At 54.4% G+C, this 27,955-nt stretch overlaps 1 protein-coding gene across 5 annotated transcripts in view; it reads left to right on the top strand.

Annotated features, from left to right (window-relative positions):
- Positions 1–27,955, top strand: part of PALD1 (phosphatase domain containing, paladin 1) — an 88,590-nt gene that overhangs the window by 52,334 nt on the left and 8,301 nt on the right. For 4 of the 5 annotated variants that reach the window (XM_018042537.1, XM_018042536.1, XM_018042535.1 and 1 more), the window contains 14 exons: positions 1,010–1,174; positions 2,033–2,193; positions 2,395–2,470; positions 3,100–3,302; positions 3,646–3,745; positions 3,949–4,041; positions 5,927–6,022; positions 6,458–6,586; positions 7,065–7,181; positions 7,261–7,416; positions 7,726–7,908; positions 8,895–9,035; positions 9,274–9,345; positions 13,735–13,875. In XM_018042537.1, coding sequence (XP_017898026.1) covers positions 1,010–1,174; positions 2,033–2,193; positions 2,395–2,470; positions 3,100–3,302; positions 3,646–3,745; positions 3,949–4,041; positions 5,927–6,022; positions 6,458–6,586; positions 7,065–7,181; positions 7,261–7,416; positions 7,726–7,908; positions 8,895–9,035; positions 9,274–9,345; positions 13,735–13,875 — 1,833 coding nt within the window. The remainder of the gene's footprint in view (positions 1–1,009; positions 1,175–2,032; positions 2,194–2,394; positions 2,471–3,099; positions 3,303–3,645; positions 3,746–3,948; positions 4,042–5,926; positions 6,023–6,457; positions 6,587–7,064; positions 7,182–7,260; positions 7,417–7,725; positions 7,909–8,894; positions 9,036–9,273; positions 9,346–13,734; positions 13,876–27,955) is intronic. The other variant, XM_018042538.1, reaches the window with a different exon arrangement.

Below are 27,955 nucleotides of genomic sequence, written 5' to 3'. Positions count from 1 at the left end.
TGGCTGTTTCCCAGGCAGGGGCCAGTCCCCAAATCTGGGGAAATGGGTTTCCCGGAGGGGCAACTGCAGAGGCTCTGGAGGGGCCTGGGCATATTATGGGGGAGGTGGTGACTGGTGACCAGGGCCAGGTGCTGCCAGGCCTTGAAAGTCGATGGTTGTTGTGCTCAGCATGACGGGGAAATTCTGGGCAAGTGTTTATTGCGTTGTCCTGTATGGACATGGGAGCCCTGAGGTCAGAAGCCCCTCTATACACCCATAGGATGATGATTACAGCTAAGACGTATATCCTCATGTTGACCCTACATGGGTGGGGCAGCTATTGTCCCATTTTACAGAGGAGAAAACTGAGGCCCAGAGAGGATAAGAAACACAGACCGCGAGTGGTGTCCCAAGACCCAAACCCAGACCTCTGGACTCCATGTGTCTGCTTTGCATGACTCCTCTCTCCGCCTGCTGTGGCATCTCCAGGACAGAGGTGGAGGGTCCATTGTCATTGCAGGCTCGTAGTGGGCAGTCTGATTTAACCTGGGTGAAGATGGAGAGGCTTTAGTGAACCAGAGTGACGAGGGGGTGTTAGCTGAGCCTGGATCCCACTCCATCGTCCCAGCAGGTTCTCGAGGGTAGAGCCTGCCCACCAGCTCCCTCTGTCTGTATGGTGCTCAGTGAGTGAGTGATTGCATGGTGGTGGTGGGCATTCATGTCTTCAGCTGATGTTTGTCAGCACTTGATTTACTCAGGGCTCTATGTTAGGCTTTGTGGGGACATGAAAATGACCAGGACATGCTTCTACCTGCAAAGACCCTGTAGTCCATAAAGGGAGAAAGCTGTAAAGAGGAGGGAGGGTCAGGAGCTGGTGGCATTTGGCCTGAGCTTTGTTTCTGGGGTAAGATTCAGGTTGCAGGGGCAGAGTGGGGTGATGGGCCTTCGAGGGGATCCGGGGAAGGGGCGGTGGAGCGGGTGTCCATGCCGGATAGTGGTGATGGCTCCTTCCTCCTTGGATGCCCGGCAGGAGTGTGTCATCTTCTGTGTGCGGGAGGAACCCGTGCTGTTTCTGCAAGCTGCTGAGGACTTTGTACCCTACACGCCTCGAGACAAGCAGAGTCTTCATGAGAACCTCCAGGGCCTTGGACCCGGGGTCCCTGCGGAGCGCTTGGAGCTGGCCATCCGGAAGGAGGTGAGGGCCACCTGTGTGGGTGGGAGGCTGCCCTTCTGGTAGCCTCGGGCACCTGAGCTGAGCCCCAGCCCGCTCTGCTCTCACCCGCTCATGCTTGCCCACTTAGCTGTCCCACTTGGGCCAGTGGCTGCTGCAAGGCCAGCTCAGGGGCACCAGGGTAAAGACTTCTCTTCTCAGCTCTGTTTGACTCTGCTCTTTCCCCACCCTGCTTTTCTCCTCCAAACTCAGCATTCTTATTTAGAAAAGGGTCTGGTGGAGGGCAGAGAGTACTTGACTGAAAGTCCCAAGACCAGGTTCAGCCTTCTGTGAGCCGTGAGGCCTGGGCTGGGCCACTTCTCTCCCTGGGCCTCTGTTTCTGAGGTTCCTCTGGCCTCCTCCTTCACAGCATGGGGACTTGTCCAGGTCTCTGGGGCTGTTCATACACCACAGAGCTGTGTTAATAGTGTATAGGGGTCATGGTGTCCCCCCTCCTCTGAGACATCCCCAGGCAGGAGCAGAGGTCGCGCTGGCTGTGGTCGTTTCCCCGTCTCCTCCTCAGGCCTCGCCCCCTCCAGCTCCCAGCTGACCAGCTTCCTCCTGTCCTTCAGTCTGGCGGTTTGGCCAATTCCTGCTGCCCACCGGGCAGAGCCCTCCGAGCCTGACCGCGGGGTGGGATGCAGCAGCTGAGGCATAGCTGGCTGCCCTCGGGCCAGCGGTCCCTCCGGTCCCTCCAGCACTGGCAGGGCGCAGAAAGCGCCTCTGGCTGTAGCTCTCCCTGGAGGGCAGGCAGCCTGTCCACGGCCTCCGTGCGGCTTAGGTGCCTCCAGAGCTCAGCCAGCAAGGTCCTTCATGGCCCTCCGGCCCCTGGCCTCCGTCTAGATCCACGACTTTGCCCAGCTGAGCGAGAACAAGTACTATGTGTACCACAACACCGAGGACCTGCGGGGGGAGCCCCACGCCGTGGCCATCCGGGGCGAGGACGACGTGCACGTGACCGAGGAGGTGTTTAAGAGGCCCCTCTTCCTGCAGCCCTCCTACAGGTACTGGGGGCCAGGCCTGTGTGGAGGCCCCAGTGTGCTGGGCATGGGTGCTCGCTGGGCCTGCTCTCCTGGTGCGGCCTCAGTCTCACCGTCTGCATATTGGGCTGAGTCCCCCATGCCTCTGTCTCCCCTGGGAATGGTGGATGTCCGGGGTATGCGGTGTGTGGCTTACATGATGGGCTGTTCCCTGTTACCCGGCAGGTACCACCGTCTGCCCCTGCCAGAGCAAGGGGCCCCCCTGGAAGCCCAGTTCGATGCCTTTGTCAGTGTCCTCCGGGTGAGTGGGGACGGGAGGAGTGGTGGGGTGCGCAGGTGCCTGGAGAGTGAGTCTGTGTCAGGGCCCTGACTCCTTGGAGGTGCTTGGGTGGTGTGCCTCCTGGAGGAAGGCCGAGGGGGTGTGTGTGTCTGTGTGGGTGTGTACTTGTATACTGTCTAAGGACAGAGCCCAGCACGGAGCGTCGGCAGCACTGGGCTCTCTGGCTGTGGCTCGGCTCCTCACTTTGTTGTGTGATCCTGGGTGAATCTCCTAACTTTTCTAGGTCTCAGGTTCCTCATTTCTTTATTAGAACTACAATTTCTTACCCGTGGGTTTGCAGCTGGTATTTCCTGAGGACCCATGTTGCAGTCTATGCGCCCCTGGGAGGTTGCTGTTCTGAATCTGCAGTGTGAACTGCATAGCAGTGTAGCTGTGGCCCTGAGTCCCCTCTGAGTAGTTCTCCCCTCCAGGGCCTCGCTGAGCCTCCTGGAGTGTGCAAAAGGGGCAGGGCCTGTGCTCCTGGGGCTGGTGGAGCAGGCTGAGCCATGGGATTGCTCCAGAGGCTGCTGGTCTGTCCCCATCTTGCCACAGACCAGGGGAGGCATCAATGACATGATGCCCCTCCACCCGCATCCTAACTTGGTCCTCAGCTGAGGGCTTTCCGGTCACACTGTTCCCTGCTCTTCACGGTCCTTTCCCAGGAGACCCCCAGCCTGCTGCTGCTCCAAGATGCCCACGGGCCTCCCCCTGCTCTCCTCTTCAGCTGCCAGACGGGCGTGGGCAGGGCCAGCCTGGGCATGGTTCTGGGCGCACTCGTCCTGTTTCACCGTGGTGGGACTGCCTTGCGGCCGGAGTGAGTAGCATGGGAGCCAGTGCCCCAGAGGGCTGTGGGGATGGGGGGCGGAGGGGGTGGGCCTCCTCAGAATGCTGGGGACACATCAGAAACCCAGAGCTACAGCTGGATATCGGGCATCTGCAGCTCCTTTCCTGGTTTGCACAGACTTCCCTGGGTGACCTGGAGAAAGTCACTTGACCTTTCTGGCCTCGGTTTCCCCAGCAGGGCAAAGGCCTGTTGTTTCCCCTACCTGATCTGGAAGGGAAACTTGAGCGTGTAGTCCAGTGCAGTCCAGGTGAATGGGAGGGTGTGGACGGCGGCCTTCGGGAGCGCTGATTATGCTGTTGTCCCTGCCTGTCAGGGCTGCCCCTGTGAAGACCAAGCCTCTGTCCATGGAGCAGCTCGAGGTGGTCCAGAGCTTTCTCCACATGGTGCCCGAGGGGAGGAGGATGGTGGAGGAGGTGAGCGTGGGGACTGGGCAAAGAGCTGGGGGTGGGAGCAGTGGGGAGCACTCGCTGCCCTTGCTGAGGAGCTCTCCTCCCCAGCCCTCCCGTCCTAACCGGTCATTCTCTTTGCCCCTCTCTGCTGCCTCCTGCCATCTTTCCTTGGCCCTGCTCCCTCCCTGCCTCTGTCCTCTCTCCCCTGCCCCGGTCCCTGACTCCAGGTGGACAGAGCCGTCGCCGCCTGTGCAGAGTTGCACGACCTGAAGGAAGTAGTCCTGGGAAACCAGAGGGAGCTGGAAGGCAGCCGGGCACAGGTGAGGCGCGGAGAGCTGCTGCTTCTGCTGGAGCTCGGCAGCCTCGTTGGGTGAGGCCTGTTGACTGGCCCCTTTCAGCCTGGCTTTTCTTGATTGCTGCTGCTGCTTCCATGAGTAGAGAGCAGTTTTCAGAGGAAGGGGAGATAGGGAGCTGGGCCTGCAGGAAGAGAGGAAGTTTACTTTCCCTGATTAGGACCCCTCACTGCAGAATAAACAGGATGGAGGAAGGGGCTGCTGGCAAGGTGCTGAAGGCCTCTGACTGCAGACGCTTTCCAGGCTGCTCCGGGCCCCCTCTGCAGATGAAACGCTTGCTGTTTCGTTGGGAAGGCTGGGGTTAGGTCCAGCCCATCTTCTGGAAGAGCAATGCGCTCTGGGCTGTCTCAGCAGGCCCGTGCCCGTGCTCTGGAGAGAGGAGGCTGGCTTGACAGTATTTGCACACAGCTCATGGAAAGAATCTAAAGCCCACAGAGCCTTTTTCTTCTTTAATGCTTAAAGAAATATCTTATAAAAGCAACATTATGGAAAATTGAGAAATTAGAGAAGAAGTAAAACTGCCCGTCATCCAAGCACAGCTGCTAGGAGAGTTTGGGGCTGGCTTCCTTCAGTTTCCATGTTTCTGATGTTCTTCTGTGGCTTGCCCAGGGCGTGTTCGCATCCTGTTTGTTTCATGTAACCCTGTCTTTTCCATGTCATCCCTGCTTGTCATCGTTGAGATTTATTGCTGTGGAACCAAAGCCATTGTGAGGCTCGGCTTTCCCTGGGCTGTAGGTTAGGAGCAGGGCTCTGGCCTGATTATCAGGCTTCCATTTCTGGCTTGGCCACCTACAGGCATGTGGGCCTTCACTGCTCTGTGCCTCAGTTTCCCCACATATAAAATGGGGCCACTAACAGTAACTACTCCGTAGGGTTGTTGTGAGTTAGGGGAGCTCAGGCCATAAAGTCTCAGAAGGGAGCCCACAGAGCACCTGTTCCCGGGCACCCCCTGCTGTGATGTACAGCCCCTTCCTGTTGCACAGTGGGGTCACCAATGTACCTACTTTGCATTGAACTGCTTCATGCAAATGAGGCTCTTTTGTATTTAGGATTTTCTGCCTTATAAGGTCTGGATTAGGACTTGACAGACTGTGGCCTACAGGCCAAATCTAGCCCACCACCTGTTTTGATAAGTAAGTTTTGTTGACATGAGATCTTGCCCATCCATTTACTTGCAGGCTACGGTGGTCCTGTGCTGCGTTGGCAGTGTCGAGCTGTCGCAACACGGATCTGGTAGCCCGCAAGCCTAGAATATTTACTGTCTGGACTTCTTTAGAAATAAGTTTGCTGACCTCAGGCCTAGATTTCCAGAGGTGGGATTAAACTTCATCCAAGGGCATGGCCTCTTTTTCTGGGCCTATACAAATCTCACTTACCCTCCAGAAGGTGGTGCTGACCCAGCAGGAGAAGTCTGAGATCCACAGGTGAAGAGAAGGACCCTTGGAATTCTCTGTGACAGCCCCCCTGCCCAGTGGATGCTGGGGTGGGGAGGGTTGCAGCTCTTAGGCGGGGCCTTTGGCTCAGGGATGGGTGTTCATACACTTTACTGCTTCAGCATGGATTGTGTGGGTGGCACCGGGGCCATGCAGCGAGGCCCAGCCTCTCTGGGCAGTCTCATCGAGAACTGGAATGCTTGGTCCAGCAGCAGCTCTGGTCCCTGAACACGGGTAAACCACAGCAAATGGGATAGAGTTAGGTGCTTGCAGGAACTTCCAGCCCGGCAAAACAGTGTTATGAAGGGCAGGGTAGGTTGCCCTCTGGGAATTTCTGAGGCTTGACTTCCAGGGATGGGGTTGGGTGGCCTGAGCTGCCCCGTCTTCACCGCTGGCCCTTCTGGGTCCCTCCCTCTCAGGGAAGCAGCAGCCGGCCCGCTGTCCAGCAGAGGGCGCTTCAGAGCCTGGAGCGATACTTCTACCTGATCCTGTTTAACTACTATCTCCACGAGCAGGTGGGGCTGGGGGATGAGCGGACACACCCCCCCTTCTCCTGGGGCCCCTCAAGTCTCCCCACCTGGTGACTGGCATGGGGTCGGTGGGGACCTCTGTGGAGCTGGGGAGGGGAGTGGGGACGTTCGCTGCTTTCAGAGGAAGGTGGGAATGGAGGAAGCAAGGAGAGACCCAGATGGAGGGACCATCCCTGAGCAGGGCAGCCAAGGAGAGGCCCCATCTCTCTTTCCTCTGGGTCCATCTCTGTATCCTTAGCCAGGGCATCGGGGCCCGGAGGGATCTCGCTCTGGACATCCTGTTACTCTCTCCCCACCCCCTTGCCCCTGCTCTGGGGCTGTGATGGGTGTCTCCTGGGTCCCCCACCACGGGGTAGGCAGGAGGAGTTTGGGCTGGCCCCGTGCCCCTGAAATCCCGTCTCTCTCTGCCTCGGGCTGCAGTACCCGCTGGCTTTTGCCCTCAGTTTCAGCCGCTGGCTGTGTGTCCATCCTGAACTGTACCGCCTGCCTGTGACACTAAGCTCAGCGGGGCCTGTAGCCCCAAGGGACCTCATCGCCCTGGGCTCCCTGGTGAGTGTGCCTGACTGACTGGGGAAGTGGGAGTGGGTGTGGGCTGGCCCTGGGATTGGTTACAGCCCTGATTCCTGTGGGGTTGGGCTAAGCATTGCCCTCATTGATGATGGGTGATGGGATCTGCCTGTGAACAAAATGGGGCCATTCTCAGGCCTTAGGAAGTGCTTGTAGCTCTGGTTACTGTTCAGTACCTGCTCTTCTTTCTCAAACCCAAGTGCTCTGGGCAGGGAGTGAGGAGAACTGCTTCTGGTAGCTTTGCCGCCAGCGTCGCATCTTTGAGTCTCAGCTTCCTTATCTGGAGAGTGGGCACCATCGTTCTTGTCCATGCTGGGGTGGTTATAAGGCTCCACGCGTGCAAAAGTGCTTTGTAAACTGTTAAGTGCTGGTCTTATCCCCCATCCCCCACGCCCACCTGGGGCCAGGCTCTGAACCTCAGTGGCTGCTGTGGGTCCCAGGCTTGCTGCTGTCCTGACAGGTGGCAGATGACCTCGTCTCCCCAGATGCACTCAGCACCATCAGAGAGATGGACGTGGCCAACTTCCGCCGGGTGCCCCGTTTGCCCATCTATGGCATGGCCCAGCCCAGTGCCAAGGTGACCACCCTGGGGAGCACACTTGTGGGGCGGGGGAGGGTGATTGAGCCCTTTCACTGATGGCCTTCCTGTTCCCCAGGCCCTGGGGAGTATCCTGGCCTACCTGACCGACTCCAAGAGGAAACTGCAGCAAGTCGTGTGGGTCAACCTGAGGGAGGAGGCTGTGCTCGAGTGTGACGGGCGAACCCACAGTCTGCGGCGGCCTGGGCCCCCCATGGCCCCTGACCAGCTGGAGGTGGGGCTCCCCTGCCTTGTACCACCCCTCCATTGGAGGCCTTCTGGGGAGCTGGCCTGAAAGGGTCTTCAGAAGCTTGTATGCTCCTATTGTACAGTTGGAGAAACGAGCCCCGAGAGGAGCGTCTCAGGGAGTGACTGATTCAAGACTGTCATGCTAGGCCCAGTCTGCTTAGAAACCTAGAGGCTCGAGAAGGTGCAGTGATAGGCCCCAAAGCCAGGACTGTCCTGGCCGCAGCCGGCTCTGGTCTTTCAGGGCTGGCCTGGGGGTTGCCTTGTGGCCTGAGCCCTCTGTCCCACCCTCCCCTAGAACCTGGAGACCCAGCTGCAGGCCCACCTGACCAGGCCTCCCCCCGATGCTGAGGGCCCGCGGACCCACAGGTTCCAGACGTGCCTTACCATGCAGGAGGTCTTCAGCCGGCACCGCGGGGCCTGCCCCGGCCTTACCTACCACCGCATCCCCGTCCCGGACTTCTGCGCCCCTCGCGAGGAGGTGAGAGGGCCGAGCGGCTGAGGCCTCCAGGGAGGGGAGGACGCCCTCGCTGTCTCCCTCGGGCCTGGGCTGTTGGTGGAGTCTGTGTGTGTTCAGAGTAGTTGGGAGTGTGGTTGTGGAGTGTGTGTGTGTGTGTGTGTGTGTGTGCGTGCGTGCGTGCGTGCGTGCGTGTCTGGCGGCTGTGAGGTGCTGCTTGTCTTTCCTAGGGGACGTATGGAGAGCGGGTTTTGGGGAGTGCTGTGAGGTGGTGTGTGTACAGGGTTTGTGGAAGGGCTGCTGCAGAATGCTTTGCGTGATGGAGGGCATTTGTGTGTGCGTGTGTTATCTATAGGTTTGTGCATGTGTTATCTATAGGTTTGTGCGTGTGTATGTCTTATGTAGTCTGTCTCTAAGGTTTGTGTGGAGTGTGTGGCTGGCATGTATTGTGTGGGGGTCACTGTGTGCCTGTGTGATGTGTCCGTTGTTGGGGGGGCATGTCTGTCTGCACCAGGCCTGCTGTGTGCCTGGTGTGATGAGTCGTGACGGCTTGTGTTTCCCCCACGCTTGGCTCTGTGGTCTGGTTGCCTGTGGTTTGTTGCCCCCTAGTGGTCATGTGCTGCAGTGCTTGGCTGAGGTCCAAACTGCCCTGAAGCTGGGACCTGGCTTGGGTCCGCCTCCGGTGGGCAGTAGGGCTGGGGGTCCACATGTGGCCTGGGGGCACAGCACATGGGAATATGTATGTTCTCCCTGGCAGGTGGTAGCAGCTGGAGCCTCAGGTGTGTGCTTGTGTGCGCTCACCTGTCCAATGCCAGGTTATATGGGGGTATGGCTGTTTACACGCACAAGGTCTTGTGTGCACCTCAGTGAGCTGAGTGTGTGCAGTACCAGGTTATGAGCCTGACACGACCGGGCACTGGACAGGCACTCCCAGGGCAGCTGCCTGGGCTGCCTCGGGAATCAGTGCAGCAGGAGCACCTGCTGACTCCGACCTCGGTTTCCCTGTGCAGGACTTTGACCGGCTGCTGGGGGCCCTGCAGGCTGCCCTTGCCAAGGACCCGGGTACTGGCTTCGTGTTCAGCTGCCTCAGCGGCCAGGGCCGGACCACGACCGCCATGGTGGTGGCTGTGCTTGCCTTCTGGCACATCAGAGTATGTGAGGACAGGGGTCTGCCCAGGCAGGGGGCCAGCTGGTCCCTGGGGACCCCGCTAAGGCAGGATGGTCTGGGGGGCTGAGCTGGTGCCTGGTGTGGTCCCAGAGGCCCCTCCCATTAACCCTGGGCAGACGGTGTGTGGGCCGGCAGACCCCCGTACGGGCTCTGGGCGCGGGGCTTGGGGACGGTGCAGCCTGGTAGCTGGGCTCCCAGTCCTAGCAGTCATCCTCTCTCAGGGCTTCCCCGAGGTGGGCGAGGAAGAGCTCGTGAGCGTGCCTGATGCCAAGTTCACCAAGGGCGAGTTTGAGGTGAGTGTGCCCCCTAGGGTTTCCGGGGGACACCTGGGGGAGGAGAGAGGGTGAGTCTCCCTGGCAGGTCTGGAGGGATGTTCAAAGCTCCTCCCAAGGCCATCACCTTCTTCCACCTCCTCGTATCAGCACTTCCCTGTCTCCATTTCACAGATGAGCAAACCAGGGCACAGGGTGGCTTGGCTCTGGGCCCTGGCAGATGGCTGTGAGAAGTGGGGGCTGAACCCCTCCCCATTCTTCCTGCCCCTGCTGCTGGATGGCTGTGTGCCCTCGGGAGGCCGCTGGCCACTGTCGCGTCTAGGCAACATTGCTGGCCACCTCACAGGCACCTGGGGCCCAGCTGTGGCTGGCGGCCTTGTGCAGGGCCGTTTTCCACCCACCCTCATTTCAGGTCAGGGTCCTGGATGGACCGCACTGACCGTGCACATTCAGCCGCCAGGTGCCCTACCCTGCCATGTGTCATCTTCCCCGACACCCTGCAGGGAGGTGGCAGTGTCCCTCCCTGTCTGACGGACCGGGCATGTGGAACTCAGGAGTTGGCACGGGGCTGCCCAGTGTCAGCGTCGTGCTCAGCTCCTGCCTCCCTGGCCAGCCTCGCCAGTGCCCCTCTGCCGCCCAGCCCCTCCCTGCCGTCCTGACACCCGGGCCTCGGTGCAGCGCCTCAACCGCCCCAAGCGCTTTCGGCCTCCGGGCCTTTGCCCGGTCCCCTTGTCCTGGACCACTTCTCTCTTTCTCCTGGCTGATTCACAGATTCTTCTCCTTTGATTTTTTTATTGTGGTAAAATATGCCTAACGTAGAGCCTGCCTTCTGGCATTAAGTATATCCACGCTATTGTACGGCCTTCACCACCATCTCCAGAGCGTTTTCCTCAGGCCAGATTCACCGTATCCCCTAACTCCCCATCATCCCTCCCTCCTCTAGCCTCTGGGAGCCACCATTCCACTTTCTCTCTCCATGAATCTGACTACTTTACGTGCTTTCTGTGTGGAGAATCATGCAGCCTCTGTCCTTTTGTGACTGGCTTATTTCACTCGACATGGTATCTTCAGAGTTCACTCATGTCGTAGCAAGTGTTGCGATTTCCTTTTAAAAGGCTGCATAACGTTCCACTGTGAGTACTGCCCGTGTTTCGTTTATCCATTGTATCTGTCTCTGGAGACCTAGGTTGTCCTCTCCTTTTGGTTATTGTGAGTAACGCTGCTGTGAGCATGGGTGTACACATATCTGTTTGAGTCTCTGCTTTCAATTCCGGAAGAGGAATTGCTGAATCAGTTGGTAACTCACTGCTTACGTTTTGAGGAACTGTATTATTTTCCACAGCAACTGCACCATGTACCTTCCCACCAGCAAAGTACCAGGGTTCTGGTTCCTCCACATTCTTTCCAACACTTGTTGTTTTCTGTTTTCTGCATGTTTTTTAATCTTTTTTTAAATAGCCTTCTGAGTAGGTGTGAAGTGATACTTCACTGCAGTGTTGATTTGTATTTCCCCAGTGATTAGTGATGTCGATGTCGTTTCATTTGTTTTAAGGCCATTGGTTTATCTTCTTCAGAGAAATGTCTATTCAACTCATTTTGGATTACGTTGTGTTGTTGTTGAGTTGTAGGAACTCTTTATATATTCTGGATATCAGTTCCTTCTTAGGTATGTGATAGTTTGGGGGATTGCCTTTTTGCTCTGTTGATAGTGTCATTTCATGCAAAAGTTTTCAATTTTCTTTTTTTTTTCCACACCATGCAGCAGGAGGGATCCTAGTTCCCCAACCAAGGGTCAAATCTGCACCCCCCCGGCGGTGGAAGTATAGAGCCTTAACCCCTGGACTGCCAAGGAAGTCCTCCAAATTTTTAATTTTGATGAAATTAGTAGATTTTTTTTCTTGTTTTCTGTCCTTTTGATGTCCAAAAAGTCATTGCTAAGCGCAGTATTATGAAGCTTTTCTTCTAAGAATTTTATGGCTTTAGCTCTTAAGTTTAGGCCTTTGATCTATTTTGAATTAATTTTTGTATATAGTATACGGTTAAGGGTCCAAGTTTATTCTTTTGCGTGTGGATATCCAGTATTCTCAGCACCATTTGTTGGATAGAATGTCCTTTCCGCATCTAATGGTTTGGCGAAAACCTTTTGACCGTATGCATGACGGTCTATTTCCTAGTCTGTGAGTCCTTCAGACGTGGTAGTTAGAACTCTCTCCATTCACACCCAGTCCCGTGCCAGGAGCTCTGTATGTGCTTCCTTCTCCACCATTCACAGATCCCAAGGGTTAGGTGCCCTGACTACTCCCAGTTAATGCCGGGAGCCAAGCTCATCACCCTAGAACCACATCAGGGATGGGATGGGACCCGAGCATAGCCAGGAAGTCAGCCTCTGAATCTGTGTTCTAACGTTACATCCTGTGACCCAGGAATACTCTATACCCACATCCTCACCTGCCTCTAGCATCCTCATGTCTAGACCAGCTTCCTGTGTGATTAATTGAGGTCTGTCAAGCCCACAGCCCAGTGGGGAGCATTTAATAGAGTATGAAGAGGGCTGAAATAGACATTGGTGCTGAGGGCTGAGGGTATAGCTTGGGGGAGTCCAGGAGGGCTTCGTGGAGAAGGTGACATTTGAGTGCATTTTTAGAAGGACAAAGGAGTCTGCCTGGGGCTGTGGGGAGGGGTAGTATACGGAGAGGATCAAGTGTGCAGAGGAGGGAGTCTGGAAAGGGCAGGAGCTATGGGAGGCTGTGGTTGAGCAGAATGGAAGGTGGGGGCCACTGCTTGTGAGAACCTTGGAGGGCCACACTGTGTGTTTGATCTTAACCTTGAGGCCGGTAGGGAAGTAGGGGAGGTTGGGATCAGAGTCTTATGCTGGAGGCCAGTGTGTGGAGGAAGGCATGGAGAGGGGAAGCTGGGGCCTAAGTGAGGATGAGCCTGCCCAGTGAACAGGAGCCCAGTCCCCACTGGTCGGTCTTGGGGACCATTAGTGGTGGGGCAAAGAGGGAAGACAGCAGGATGACTTTGGGTTTCCGGCTGGTGCTGGTGAGCCAAGGAGAGGAAAGGGAGGAATGATTTACCAGGAGAGGCTAAGAGTTTGGTGCCTTGCATTTGAAAAAGCTGCAGCCCTCTGCTGGGGAGCTGCCCTGGGGTCATGCTGGGGGCCTGCCTGTGGTCTATACTCCTCTCCAGTGAGGTGTCCTACCCAGAGCTCGGAATCCAGGCGTGGGTTAGCCCAGGGTCCTCCCAGGTGATGACCCCTCTCCTCCCACTCGGCTGTAGCTCCACCCTGCTGGTGTGCCAGCTCAGGGCCAGTTCCTCTGAGAAACAGGGGTAAGGGAGACCTACCTCCCCAGCCCAACCACCAGTGTGATCCCGCTAGGACGCAGCTGTGGGGATGGGTTAGATTGAGAGAAGAGCTGTGTTAGTCGGGTTTTGGTCTTTTGTTCATTTACATCATCCCACGGAACGCCTCCTAGGTGGCAAATCTCTTGCTCTTGGGGGTCTGGGGGCTCCTTGTCTGGTGGGGAGTGGATGTGAACAGGTGAGCACGTGGGTGCGTGAGATGGATGTGTAGGTGGCGGTCGACCTCGGGGCTGTGAAAGGACTATGTGGGCTTTTGCGGTGGGTAGACTGAGAGGGCTCCAGGAAGGCGCTGGGCCCATAGGAGGAGTTCTGAGTGAGGCTGGGAGGCAGGCGGGGTCAGACACTGGGCAACCTTGTAGATGTGGGGAAGCTTTCAGTTTTTATGTTGAGTGTAAGGGAGCCAGGAAGAGATTGAAGTTACCCAAATAGGAAGCGCTCACACTTACACTTTTGTAAGGCCTCTCTGGCTACCAGTGAGGGGGAGGAGGCAGGGCCACTGCAGTGGGTTGGGGGTGCTGGAGGCCTGGATCGCTGCTGGCGCAGGGTGTGGGGGTGCAGGGTAGAGTGAGCCAGAGCGAGGTCCACAGCAAGTGACTGGGAGCGTGGGAGGAGCCCTGCGCTGCAGAGTGGCCTTAACTGGCCTCAGTCTCCCCAGGTAAAGGAACGCTGTCTACACTGGGTCTCCCAGAGCTGGGTGTCCCCGAAGTGCCTGCAGGGTGGAGGGAGAGCCAGTGGGGCCCCACCTGAGGCCTATCATACACCCGCTGCTCACCCCCCCCAGCTCCAATTACACGACAACTATCCGTTTTATGGATTAGAGTCCTGGATAAGGTTCCATTTGAAGCAAGGTTCCTGCTGCTTGAAAAAATTAGCCCCTCAGGAGCCCTCGCCTCCGAGCTATCCAGGAACGCCCTTGGGTCCCGTCCCTGTCTGAGAAGTGAGGGGCCATCAGGGCCAGGGCGGCCCTTAGTGTGGGCGAGCCAGTTGCTGGCGCTGGAGGCCCCCGACTTGGTTTCTGTTCGGCTCACCCCCTGCCTCTGGCCCCAGGTGGTGATGAAGGTGGTGCAGCTGCTGCCCGATGGGCACCGGGTGAAGAGGGAGGTGGACGCGGCGCTGGACACGGTCAGCGAGACCATGACGCCCATGCACTACCACCTGCGGGAGATCATCATTTGCACCTTCCGCCAGGTGAGCCCCGGCCCGCGTGCCGTCCCCATGTGCACAGCCCAGGAGGGGCTGACCTGGGTGAGAGGTGGCTAGGGCGCCCCACAGGACCCGCAGGGGCTCTCAGGCCCTTCTCCACCTCCGGGAAGTTAGGGTGATCCCTGCCGTGCAAGCACGCCCAGCCCTGACTTTTCCCAGCTGGATTCTGCGGTGCTCTGTGGGGTGTGTGCGGGGGTGAGGTTCAGAGGATTCGGCAGCTGCTGTGGCCCTGGGACCCGTCAAGGCTGTGACTGCTCAGACGGAACACCCTGTCCTCGATCCCTGTGGTGCCAGGCATTCACCCTCCAGTTTCTGGGCCACGGGAGGCCCGGGGGGTCCTGGGCAGGAGGCAGGTGGGTGGATGGGTCCTGGGGAGCGGCTGTTTAATATCCGGCAGGAAAGCCATCCAGTGTTTTCACAGCTGATGCTGCCTGAGGGACTGAGCATTCAGTTATACAAATCAGAAGTTTTCTATAAAAGTCCAGATTTCATATAAAAATTCAGAATTTCAGCCGATTTAGAAAAAACAAGCCCTTTAGTAAACCATTGTCCCAGGCACTCTCGCACGTGGCCCAGCTGGTGCAGTCACATAACCCACGGGGGCTGCTCTGGCCCTCAGACTCGGGCCTCTGGTCTCTGTGTGGAGCATACTGACCTGTCTAATTCTGTTCCTGTCTGACCCAGTGAACTTGACTGCCTGCTGGGCAGAGGAGGGTGCTGGCGTGGGAGGGGACAATTGTGAAGGGAGAGGGAGCTTTGAGAAGACTTGCCCCAAGTGAGTGAGCACCCCCATGGGTGCTGACCTGCGGTGGGGCAGCGGTCCCCAAGAAGGGGTGTCCCTGAGCCAGCCTCATGCTCAGCCTGCCCTGGGCACGTGTTGTGAATGGGCAGGCCAACCTTTGCTTAGGGTCACAGATCAGATCGCGGTTGGGGGAAAGGGTGTTTGGCTGGAGGCAGGCCACCTGGGGTCAGGTTATGCCCAGGGTCAGCGGTCAGTTGGAAGGGATACCAAATTTGGGGTGGAGAAAGTGGTTAAGGAGTTTCAGACTTTGCTGGGCTTTGAAAGATGGGAGATAGTTTTCCCCACGGCCAGCAGCTCCCTTTGGAGTTGCCTGTGGGTCTCCCTCCTGGCGGTCTGGTATTCTGCCACCAGGTGGCAGCAGTGAACCGAGAGCCTGAGTGCCTCCTGCTCAGGAGACGTTGAGAGAGCAGAGAACCAAGCTTCCACTTCTCTCTGTAGCTAGAGGCCTGAGTAGTAGGAAAGGAATGCCTGGCTCTGCTTCAAAATACTGCCGGTCCCCTCCCGACGCTGACCACACTCAGTCAGAGTACCCCTCTTCACAGCCTCTTCCTTCTGGCCCTGCTGGCTCTTCGCTGCCTTCAGGCAATCCGGGGGTCTCCCCACCCCACCAAAGCTGATAGACCCTCCCTCCTCTGAGCTCTGCAGCCACGGATGCTCACTGTGGGGCACACAGAGGGTGCAGCAGGGGGCATCAGGAGGGCATGAGCCTCCGGGAGAGAGGAGAGGTCCCACAGAGCAGGCTTCAGATGGGAGGGACTGCATGGGCAAAGGCCAGGAGCTGGAAAAGTGCAGAGTTCAGAGGTGGTGAAGGTGCTTCGGTGCCCACGAACACAATTGTGTTGGAAATTGTCAGAGATGAGATCGGACGGGTAAGCTGGCTCTGCTCTGTTGGCAGCGGGAGGGGAGGGTGGGGTGGCTGGGACTAAGTGCAGAAGATTCTCTGGCTGCTTTTGGAGTTTGGGGTGTTCTAATGGAAACAGAACCAGCAGAGGACTCTCGTTCCCTCCCCATAAGATCTGGCCACTTACCCCTATTCCAAAGGCCAGGATGGTGCCAACCTCTGCTGTGGGAAGAGGGGAACCCCTGAACCCCATCCCTGGTGTTGGTGATTGGGGGATAAGGGTCTGGGACAGAAGCAGGGTACAGAGTCATTCCCCAGTGTGGCCACCAGGTGGCCCCAGTGAGCTGCGCTTGGGCTAAACTCTGAAAAGAGCTCAAGAGCTGAGGGGCCTGAGACACCCTCCAATTCAATTCTTCTCACCCTGGCTGTACAATAGATTCACCTGGGAGCTTTAAAATAGGCCCATGCCTGAGCTCCATCCCCAGAGAGTCTGATTCAGTTGGTCTACTAGGGATGGGGGTGGCCAGGGCATGGATCTTTTCCTGAAGTAACTTAGGTAATTCTGAAGAGCAGTTGAGCGCTGCATACTCTAAGCCAGGGCCCTGAATTTTAGGAGGTTCCGGAGTACCTGGAGGATGTTAGATGCATGTTTCTGGGCCCAGCCTGACCTTTGCTCCTGTAGGTCTGGGTGTCTAGCAAGCTCGTAGATGCTGCTGCTACTCCTGGGCAGGGACCACAGCGGGGTCTAACATGTCGTGTCTTGCCCTCTTGCTCTCTCCTTTGCTTTTTTTTTTTTTTTAATATATATATTTTATTGAAGTATAGTTCACTTAAAACATTTCAGGGGCATAGCAAGGTGATTCAGTTATATATGTAACTATATGTTTTCAGATTATTTCCCATTACAGGTTATTATAAGATATTGGCTATAGTTTCCTTGCTCTCTCCTTTTCATAACAGTTGTTTTGAGGTGTGACTCATACACCACACAAATCACTTATTTAAAGTGTGCAAGTCAATGGTTTTTCGTGTATTCACAGGGTTTATAATCATCACCACAATCAAGTTTAGAGTATTTTCATCGACCTAAAAAGAAGCTTCCCGTACCCATTAGTTATCATTCCCCCATTTCCTCCCTTCCTCCAGCCCGAGGCAACCACCAGTCTGCTTTCTACCTCTGGGGATTCGCCTTTTCTGGACATTTCATATACTCGGAGTTATACAGTGTTTAGTCCTTTGTGACTGGCTTCTTTCACTGAGTGTAGTACTTTTGAGGTCTATTCGACTGTAACATGTATGAGTATTGCACTCCTTTTTGTGACTAAACCCTCTTCTTGTTGTATGGACAGATCCCATTTTGTCTCTCTCTTCATCAGTTGATGGGCATGGGCTGTTTCTGCTTTCTGGCTATCATGAATATAAAGCTGCTATGACATGCATTTGTGCGGACGTCTTTTGTAGGAGTGGAATTGCTGAGTCATAACTTTAGGTTCCATCTTTCGGGGAAACTGCCAGGCTGCTTTCCAGAGTGGCTGTGCCATTTTATGCGCCCATCAGCGGTGTGTGTGAGGTTCCAGTGTACTGTATCCTCACTGTTACTGGTGATTGGCCTTTTTTTTTTAAATTAAAAAAAATTGTTTATTTATTTGGCCATACTGCATGGCTTGTGGGATCTTAGGTCCCCGATCAGGGACTGAACCCACATGTCCTGCCGTAAAAACATGAAGTCCTAACCACTGGACTACCAGGAAATTCCCTGGAAATTATCCTTTTTGGTCCATCTAGTCAAGGCTGTGGTTTTTCCAGTGGTCATATATGGATGTGAGAGTTGGACTGTGAAGAAAGCTGAGCACCGAAGAATTGATGCTTTTAACTGTGGTGTTAGAGAAGACTCTTGAGAGTCCCTTGGACTGCAAGGAAATCCAACCAGTCCATTCTGAAGGAGATCAGTCCTGGGTGTTCATTGGAAGGACTGATGTTGAAGCTGAAGCTCCAGTACTTTGGCCACCTCATGCAAAGAGTTGACTCATTGGAAAGGACCCTGATGCTGGGAAGGATTGGGGACAGGAGGAGAAGGGGATGACAGAGGATGAGATGGCTGGATGGCATCACCAACTCAATGGACATGAGTTTGAGTGAACTCCGGGAGTTGGTGATGGACAGGGAGGCCTGGTGTGCTGTGATTCATGGGGTCGCAAAGAATCGGACACTACTGAGCGACTGAACTGAACTGAACTGAACTGAACCCATGATAGCTGTGGTCCAGATGATTAGATGGCTTCTTACCTGGTCACTGAGGACTTTTGTGGGTGAAATAGGACCTGAAGTCCTTGCCTCCTGTATGGGAGACTATGTGTCTCTCTGCCCCTCTAGGAGGCAGTGACTGGGTGCTCTGGCAGAGTGTGGAGTGATGGGTTTCCCTAAGGTCCCTGAGTGGGGGTCCAGCAGATCCAAGAGGAAGGGGAGGTGGGGTGCTCTTGCTGACAGAGTCAGTTGGGAAGAGGCAGGGAATCAGTTTGGGGAGTATTGCCATCTTAACAACAGTCACTCTTCTAACCCATGAAAATGAGGTATTTTTCCATTTACTTAGGTCTCTAATTTCTTACATGATGTAGTTTCCAGAGTGTGAGTTTTGTACTTCCTTTGCTAATTTTATTCCTAAGTGTGTTGTTATTTTTATGCTATTATAAATGAAATTGATTTCTTAATTTTATTTTTTAGTTTGTTTAATGCTACTGTATAGAAATACAACTGGTATTTATATATGGATCTTCTGTTTTGCAATCTTGTAGAACATATTTTTTAGTTTTAATACTTTTTATTAGTGAATTTCCTTAAATTTTATGTATACAAGATCATGTCATCAGCAAATAGATACTTTTGTCTTTCCAATCTACATGCTTTTTATTAAATTTTCCCTGGCAAGGTCTTCATGTACAGTGTTGACTAGAAGTGGCAAGAACAGATATCTTTCTCTTGTTTCTGATCTTAAGAGGAAAGCTTTCTGTCTTTCACCATTAAGTATGATGTCAGCTGTGGGTTTTTCACAGATATCCTTTGTCAGACTGAAGAAGTTCCTCTGCATTCTTAGTTTATTGAGTGTGTTTTTTAGTGAAGAGATGTTAACTTTTATCAAATGCCTTTTCTCTTTCCATTGAGATGATTCTTTGGCTTTTGCCCTTATTCTGTTGGTGGAGTGTATTATTGGAGTTGATTTTCAGGTGTTAAACTGAGCTTGCATCTGTGGGATAAATCCTTCTTGGTCATGGTGTATGATCTTCTTTATGTCTTGCTGCATTTGGTTTGTTGAGGATTTTTGCATCAAATTCATAAAAGCTACTGATCTATAGTTTTCTTTTTCTATGATGTGTTTGTGTGGTTTGACATCAGGGTGATGCTGGCCTCATACAATGGTGTGTGTGTGTGTGTGTGTGTGTGTGTGTGTGTGTGTTAGTTGCTTAGTCAGGGTGATGCTGGCCTCATACAATGGTGTGTGTGTGTGTGTGTGTGTGTGTGTGTGTATGTGTGTGTGTGTGTTAGTTGCTTAGTCATGTCCGACTCTGTGACTCTATGGACTGTAGCCTGCCAGTCTCCTCAGTCTGTGGGATTCTCCAGACAAGAATACTGGAGTGGGTTGCCATTTCCTTCTCCAGGGGATCTTCCTGACCCAGGGATCGAACCCAGGTCTCCCTCATTGCAGGCAGATTCTTTACCATCTGAGCCACCAGGGAAGCTACCCATACAGTGTTACCTTCTAACTTTTACAGACGGGGACACAGAAGCCTAGAGAGGGAGAGAGGGCATCCCAAGTGTGTTAGTCAGCTTGGGCTGGCATACCAGAATCCCACAGACGGCATGGCGTAACCAAAAGAAATTTCCTGTCTCACGGTTCTGGCGGCTGGCAAGTTCCAGACCAAGATTCTGGCTGATCAGGTTTCTGGTGAGGCTCTCATCCTGGTTTCCATACAGCTGACTTCTCACTGTGCCCTCACATGGCCTGTGTGTGCGTGTGTGTGTGTGTGTGTGTGTGTGTGTGTGTGTGTGTGTGTGTGCAGAGATGGGGGAAGGCAGGAGGCTCTCTGGTCTCCTTTCTTATGAGGACACTAATCTCAGAGGCCATCTAATCATAGACTCCCAGAAGTGCTGTTGTAGAACAAAGACAGGACCTGAAGACCTTATTCCGTATTTCACACACCAGAGTAAACAAAGGTAAGGACCTTTCAAGGGTTGCCAATATGTGATGTTGTTAAACGTGTTCATTTTAAAGGAAGAAAGGAGCAAAAATGAAAACACCCAACTACTATCTAACATGGTTGGTGGTTTATAAAAGAAAGGCTATTTTAATACCAGAAAAGTAGAGTGACTGTTCTCTGAATAGAGGACAGGCCTTGAAGAGATTTGTATGTCTGAATACCTGTGGACTTGGGGAACTGGTTGTGAACCTAGATGTGGGACTTGCAGCTTTTGGCAACGAGGCTGCTGTTTACTTCGAAAGGCAGCATGCCTCCCCCAGGGTCACCCTGCACCTGCCCTGGCCTGACTGGACCCAGAGTCCCTGTCCTGCTTGGGAGCAGGGTGACCTGAGCTGTTTCAGCGGCTTCCAGACTTGAAGGAGCATCTGGCCTCCTGCGTGTGTGTGTGTGTGTGTGTGTGCGCGCGTGCACGTGTGCATGTGTATGCACCCTGGAATGGACTTCCCTATGATTGTCGATCCCTGTGTGGACGGGAAGGAAGCAAGTTAGGTTGTCCTGGGTGGACTGGCGCAGGGAATGAGGATGTGGGAGCTGGAGGGAGCTGGGATCTGACCGGGCCACCTTCATCCTCTCTGGCCGCCTGTGTCCCCACCTGCCAGACTGGATGTGGCTGCTTCCTGGTAGGGCTGTGTGTGGGAATGGCAAGGGCACTGGAAGCACAGGGCTTGGGGGGTGCAAAGTGAATGGTCCAGAAAGGGAGCCCCAAGGATCTTTGTCGGGCAGCGTATCCTGTGATATCTTCCTAGCTTTAACCCCCTGAACAGACTCTCAGATTTTAGTGCCACAGGGACTGAGAGAGCGTCTGACCACTTTGTTTACAGATGAATAGAGGAATGCGATGCCCAGGCTCCCACATGAGTTATCATAGGCAGAGCAGAGGTGAGAGGCAAAGACCCTCACTCCCAGCCCTGAGCCCCTCCCCTGATGCCTTAACCCCGCGGTCTTGGTCCTTGTTGCCCTAGTGGGCTGTGCGGGGCTTGCTGAGGCTCCAGAAGGCAACTCTTCTCTCTCCCCTTTCCCCCGATGGACTGACTCCTCTGGAATTTGGCAGCTGTGTCTCACTTCTGGTACGTGGCTGTGTATTTAGATCCCTGCCCTCCGGTTTCAAGCTGGAAGCCCTGAGGTGCTCTCCAGTGGAGACTGCACAGGCCAGAGTGCTGTATGTATACGCTTGTTTGCCCAGTTAGAGCCCCAGAACCTCTGCCTGGCAATGGGTGTACCACCTACATCAGCTGTCCATGTGCCTGGCAACATTCCAGGTCCAGTCCACACTCCGCTCACCTCAAGGTTTCCTCCCAGGAGCCCACCGCCTTGGGATTCTGAAACCCTCTGCAGCACATGGCTTCCTGCCCTGCACCCCAGAACCCTCAAACAGTGCATTTCCCTTCCCTGCCAGGTCCAACAGTCAGCTTACACCCTAATCACAAGCAAGTAAGAAAACAACTCCTGGAACTTGGCGAGTGCACTTCTGCCGGCAGTAAAACCATTTCAGGGCCCTCGGTGGACGAGCGGGAGGATGTGGAGGTCGCTGCTCTGTTGAGGGTCAGGAGGGAGGGCTCAGAGCGTGTGTGAGTCTCCGTCTGCACGGTGAGGTCACACAACAGGGATGAGGACTGTTTGTTGCTTTTTTGTGTGGTTATGGGAACGATATCAGACCATTACCCAGTCTCCCAGGAATGGTTTCAGTTTGCCTTCTCTTTCTAGTCTTTTGTGCCTGTGCACATACCTCCTCTAACAGGAGGATCGTGATGTGTGCCCGGGCTGTCCTGTGTGTTCACCTGGGTGATGTTCTTGGATCGAAACGTGTACTCATTGTTAGCACATTGCTTACTGAGTGCCTGTCCTGTGTCTGGAGTGAGTGATGCTTCACTGAGATTACCTTCTAGTAGAACGAGGAGAGGCTCATTAATAAGTAGTTGGGGCTCGTGGACTTTTTAGCCTGTCTGTTGAATACCCTTTATATCCCCATATGTAATGTCGGCATGATAACGTGGTGGAGTGGGCATGTCGCAGCATCCTCTGCTCTTCCTGTGGAGGTGGCCCGTGAGGTTGCTCCCTGTTGTTCTCTGAGCAGGTGATGGTACCGTGGATCTCATAGCGTGTGCCGCTCTTTCATCCACGTGGCTTGGTTCTGTAGGCTGATTCTTAGAAGTAGGATTATTGACTGAATTGAAAAGTAGGAACTTACTTTTTGTAATTATTTTGGAAAATTTCAAAGCAGGGAGAATAATTCCATGAACGCTTGTGTTCCCAGCTTCAGGAATCAAGACCAGTCTTATCTCATCTGAAGCCCTGCCAGTGCTGCCCACCACCCTCTCTGGATTCTTTTGAAGCAAGTCCTAGACTGAGTATTACTTTCTCTGAAATATTTCAGCATATACATTAGAGAAGGGATCTTTTAAAAAAGGCTGTCATATGCCATTATCACACCTCAAACAATAGTGATTTCTCATCCTGCAATACCTAGTTGGTGGTAGATTTTCTTACTGGTCTCCCAAGGTCTTTCTGCAGTTGTATCAGGACCCAAAAGATCCACACGTGGCCTTTATCTGATGAGACCTTAAGTCTCAGTGAACACAGAACATTTCCCCTCCTTTCCTCCCCTGAAGTGAAGGTGATGAGGTAACCGGTTATCTTCCTGGGCGGCCCATAGTCTAGATCTTGTTGATTGCACCGCAGGGTTTGGTTGAGCCTGTGTTGCAGTCCCTGTGCTTCCTGTAAACCTAGAGCTTTGGCTCAATCTGATTTGGCTTGGTGTTTGGCTGGCACAGTTGTGGGTGATGCTGGTGCTGCCGCAGGGCCCTGGAAGGTCCTGTGGTCTCTCTTGTGAGCTGGCAGCCTCTAGCGCTCATCTTCTGGATTCCTTATTTTCTTCAGGGTTTACAAAGCGGTGATATCTTGGCTCTCTCATTCCCTCTGCATTGATCGATTGCAGTGCTTCCAGAAAGGGACTCCCCCCAAATGCTGTGAGGACACGAAGGCAGGGCCAGTGCTTGCTTTCCCGTAGATTTGCCATTCCCAGAGGAGCTTTGGGAGGTGCTTCTCTGAAGCCGAAGGGAGGGACTTGGTGGGCCCTAATGTTCCTGCAGACTCGGATGGCAATGGAGTCTGTGTTGAGGGTCTGAGGCTGACTAGGTGGGGGTGGTCTGAGAGAGGGGAGGTGGATGGGAGGCTGGGAGTTGCTGGAGGTGGGAAGACCCAGGCCTCATGTGTCCTTGGCCATCTGGGAGGTATCCTTGCCAAGCTGACTGTACATTTTCACATCCATGGTCTGGCTCAGTCTTCACTGTGTGGCTGTGCCTGACCAAGGCAGCCTGTAACATTACCTCCATTTGAGGAGGGGAGGCACTGGGCTTGCCCAAGCACACACAGCTGGTAGATGACAGCGGGAGGAGGGCGAGACCTCAGCCCCTGACTCCCAGGTCAGGCCCTGGCTGCTGTGCTGCATTGCTGCCCGAGGAGGAGAAGGCACCATTTCCCCTCCCTTGCCCACCTCCAGCCCCACTGGGAGAATAGTACCACCTGGAAACCATGGCCCAGCCTGAGCAGGGGAAGGAGGCCAGAAGACAAGAACTCATCTCAGACTCAGGTCACGGCTACAGAAGGGCGTGGGACCAAACCTGCACACACGTTTTCCGTAGAGACAGACCTTCCCTGATGCAGCAGCCTGGGCACCTCTGTCCACTGAGGCCTGCCGCAGGCTGCCGGGCCTCTGGGCTGCAGCTCATGATGCCTCCTCCATTCCAGAGTGTCAGTGAGATTGGGTCTGGGCCCGATCACCCCACTTACGCGAAGGGGCCAGAATGCTCAGGGTGTTTAAAAGAAAATACCTCAAACGGAAAAATGAACGAGAAAATCCTTTGAACTAAGGCACTCCATGAAGTTGGGGTAGAGGTGAGAAGGCTGGGCCCCTGACTGAGGAGAATCCAAGATGGCCACCAGCCCACAGTGGTGACACCATCTGGTGAATGAGTTGTTTCCTGCTGGGTCTGGAAAGGGAAAATATTTGTGACAGAAACCAAGGTCAGGGCTCCTGCAGGAAGTCCTGTTAGAATCATCAGTGCCAGGGGTACTTTTCCTTAGCCTTGGCTAGGGATGCTAATTCTGTATTGGTTCTGTGTTTGAAGCAGTATGGTGTGTCTCTCTTTCCTTCAGAAAGAGGCTGAGGAAAATCTGAGGTGAAGGTAGCCACAGAGGGAGACGTAAACATCCCTTGGTCTCAAATTGAGGTTTGTTTTATAGACTGATGCTTTAACTCTGAGCTGTTCCTTTTGAGTTTTCGGAGAACTTCCCTCTCTTTCTTTGGGTCCACAGAACAGCTGGTGAGGAGGCGCGGGTGGGTTTTATTAGACCCATTTTCCTGAGGGAGACACTGAAGCCTAATGAAGTTTTGTGACCAGCTGAAGGCAGGATCAGAACCTGTCTTCCAACTCCTCGGCCCATATTCCTTTCCCTCACTGCCACAACCCAGGGAACGGTTCTCTTGTGGCAGAATTAAAGGATTGGCAAGGAAGCCACCAGCCTTTCCTGGATGCACCACCCTGGGTTGCTAAGAGGTCAGAGAGGTCCAGCTCAGTGCCCCAGAGACTAAGATTATTTTTTAAGAAAAATGTAGCGAGACAGCTCTGGCCCTGACCCCCACATGGGGTCTCTCTCAGTCTCTCCAAGACTCTGGCTTGGCCAGAGTTGTTCCTTGGAGACCTCGTTCTGGTGGGTAAAATGTCTCAGGTCGTGCAGTTAGAGCAGTCCTGGAGTGCTGTGAGCTGTCACGTAAAGCATGTCAGAAGGATCCTTCCTGAGGCTCTTTAACATCGGCCCAAAATAGAGCCAGTGGATTGGTGAGCAGCTTTCAGATGGGGTGGGTGTTTGTAGGTCTGTGTGTTAATGTGAATGTATGAATGAGTGTGAGTAGGCTCATGTTCTCAGTCTGAGGCCTCCTTAGCTTTTCCTTCTTTCCTGTCATATGGCTGAGCTGGAACTGCTTCCATCCTCCGGGCGTACTTGCCTGGTTTCTTCAACAGCGTCGTCCATCCAGTGAGCACGGATGGTGTGCCAGGCCTGGTTTTCGAGCAGGCACCATCAGACTTGGGGTTTTCAGTGGTTTAGAAGGGGTTCACCTCTCAACCCCAGCATATTCCCCACTCGCCTGATACCCAGCCTGTGTGCTCACAGCTGTTGTTGTCAAGTTTGTGATTGTCACTGAAGTAGACTCTTTCTGCTGATCATCTCTGTTCCATGCACAAGGGCTCATCCTGACCCTGACTCAGACCCTGCCTGGCTCGAGCAGGGCTCCATGAATGTCTGCCCGTAAGTGGATGGAAGGGGGACGAGGGACTAGTCACTGTGTGGTTAAACAGGAAACTGGCCCCCACCATCTCTGTACCTTTTGGTTCTTTGTTCTCATTGTTGGTCTCCAGGAGAGGGCGCTCTTCTCCAGTGACTGACAGAGCCCTAGTGGGGGTTGGTAAGCTGGGTGTTAGCCCAGGCTCTGCTGGTAACTTCCGGTGCAACCATGGGCCCATCACTTTGACCTGCCTGGATCTGTGTTTTTCCATCTATCACTTGGGTTCACTGCTGCCGCCCAGCCTGCTTTGAGGGGTGGTGGTGAGCACCAGCCTGGGTACGGATGATGTGGGTGTAGGCTGTAGGGTAGCTGGGACACCAGGCAGACTCCCTGGGTCGTGTGCAGGGACAGTGGGCTCCTGAGGCTGGCACCGTATCTGGTCGGCCCTGAATCCCAGAGCCTGGCCTCCGGGCGCCAGCGTTTGTTGGATAAACAGCACACAGAGAAGCCCATGGTGCCAAGTTCAGCTCCTTCATGCTCTGAAAGTGCTGATCCAAATATGACATCTTCAGAAAGCCAGTTACCCACGTCTGCGCTGAGGGCCTAATCCCTCTTGGGGATTAGGTGTGGAAAGCTTCCTTGGGCTTGAGGCCCCTCTTTCCCACAGGCCTGAGGATGGAGTCTGTAGGGACTCATGTGGAGCCCCCAAGGAGAGGGTAGCATTGAACTTTGAGAAGAAGGGTGGGGTCTGAATTCGGGAACCCTGCCCCTTAGGAACTGCCATCTTTTTTTTTTTTTTTTTTGGATATTTTGGCTGCGTATTTCGGCATGTGGGATCTTAGTTCCCTGACCAGGGATTGAACCCATGTCCCCTGCATTGGAAGCTTGGAGTCTTAACCACTGGCCTACCAGGGAAGTCCAGAAACTGACCATCTTTGAGTGCTGTCAGTCTCCTGACCAGTCTGAACCCTGCTTCAACTGGAGAGCAGTGGTAACCAGAGGAGGGCTTGTTCTTGGGGAGCAGGCAGGGAGAGGGCAGCAGGGGGCTCCAGTAATGGTTTCATGATCTTTCAGGCTCTCTCTGGTGCTGTGGGGAGAAGAGATGGCAGGGACGGGGGTGAGGGCAGCGGCAGGGGGGCCAGGCAGGAGCTGTCCCTGAGATGTGATGGCTTTACCGGAGCATGAGAGGTGGGTAGCTTCTGGGGGTGTGTTGATGTAGAGTTAGTGGGATTCTCTGATTGGTTGGATGTGGGGCTGGGATCCACTGACTCATTAGAAAAGACCCCGATGCTGGGAAAGATTGAGTGCAGAGGGAGAAGAGGGTGACAGAGGATGAGGTGGTTGGATGGCATCACCAACTCAATGGATGTGAACTTGGGCAAACTCTGGGAGATGGTGAGGGACCAGGAAGCCTGGCGTGCTGCAGTCCATGGGGTCTTGAAGAGTCAGACATGACTTGGTGACTGAACTGAACGAAACTGGGGCTGAGAAAGGGAGAGGTCGAGGAGGAATGTCAAGTTTGGGCCTGAGCAGCAGGAAGGATGGAGTTTCCTCTAAGAGGGCAAGTTATGGGCGGGTCAGGTTTGGGGAGGGCTCCCAAGGTCCGTTTGGGGTGCGGGTGGAATTTGTGGAGTCTGAACTGTATCCATGTGGAGCTCATGAGCAGCGGTTGCACGTCTGAGTCCTGATGCAGGTGTGTGTGTGGGAGTCCACGGGGTCCTGCCTGCACTCTCGGTCCTTGGTGACACTGAAAGGGTGACATGACCTGGGAAGTGAGTGTCCATTGACTAGTCAGGCACCCTCTGCACACCGGGTCCTGTTCAGACACTTGGGGCTGTGGTGGGGAGGCAGAGATGGAAACCTGCTTATAATCTGACATCTTCCCCAACTTATCATTGTCTTGAGGAGACCAGTCATGCCTTGGAGAAGCAGTCAGAAACCTTCATGATGGGACTTCGCTGGTGGCCCAGTGGTTAAGACTCTGAGCTCCCAATGAAGGGGGTCATGGATTCAATCAACCCCTGGTCTGAGAACTAAGATCCCGCATGTCGTATGACATGGCCTAAGGAAAAAAAAAGAAACCCTCATGATGGAATGTATTGTAGTAGTTAATGAATTGGTGCAGAGAATGGGAGCCAAGAAGGGCAGGTTGTGGGACTGGATGGTTCAGAGCCTTGGGAGAACAGGGGCTTGTCCAGGGCCTGGAGGGACAAGATGAACATCACCTGGCCGGGTGAAGGGAGAGAGCATTCCAGACAGGAGGAAGAAAGAGGGTAAAAGTACAGCTCCAAGAGTGAGGCAGGGAGTGGTTGAACTCTAATGTGGTGAAGGGGGCTAGGGTGCTGGTAGGAAAGCTGGAGTTTTGGAATTCATGTCCCAGCTTAGAACTCTGCGACCTTGCAGAGCCCCATCTGCAACATGAGATGACCCTCCTCCCTCATGGGGTCGCTGGAGGGCATATCAGAATCTCATCATCAGATCTGCATGAACGTGCTCAACCTGGTACCTGCACCCAGGGGCCCTGTAGCCTCTGTGGGGCTCTCCCAGGTGGTCCAGCAAGCAGCAGAGCTTCAGGGGAGCCACTGCAGGCACTGCTGGGCCCGTGCTGATGCTGGGTAGAATGGAGGCAGGAGAATCCTGACCTCCCCAGCGCCTGGGCCTCCTTTCCCGGGCCCTGTCTATTTTAGTGTTCAGTCCCCAATGGGACGAGGAAACCTTTGCTCTGCCACAGCTAATGACAGCCTGGCCTGCCGGGCCACTTAAAAACAGCCACTATTTTTATCTACTGGAGGCGGCTGGCCTGTCTTCCTCTCCAGACAGTGCTGACACGGGGTGATTTTGAGGAAACCAGGGCTTTGCTAGGAAGGTGGGTCATTGTCTCAAAT

This window comes from Capra hircus, chromosome 28 (genome assembly GCF_001704415.2).
Source record: "Capra hircus breed San Clemente chromosome 28, ASM170441v1, whole genome shotgun sequence".
Taxonomy (NCBI): domain Eukaryota; kingdom Metazoa; phylum Chordata; class Mammalia; order Artiodactyla; family Bovidae; genus Capra; species Capra hircus.
The sequence above is the reverse complement of the archived record's forward strand: the minus strand, read 5'-3'. Positions and strand labels throughout refer to the sequence as shown.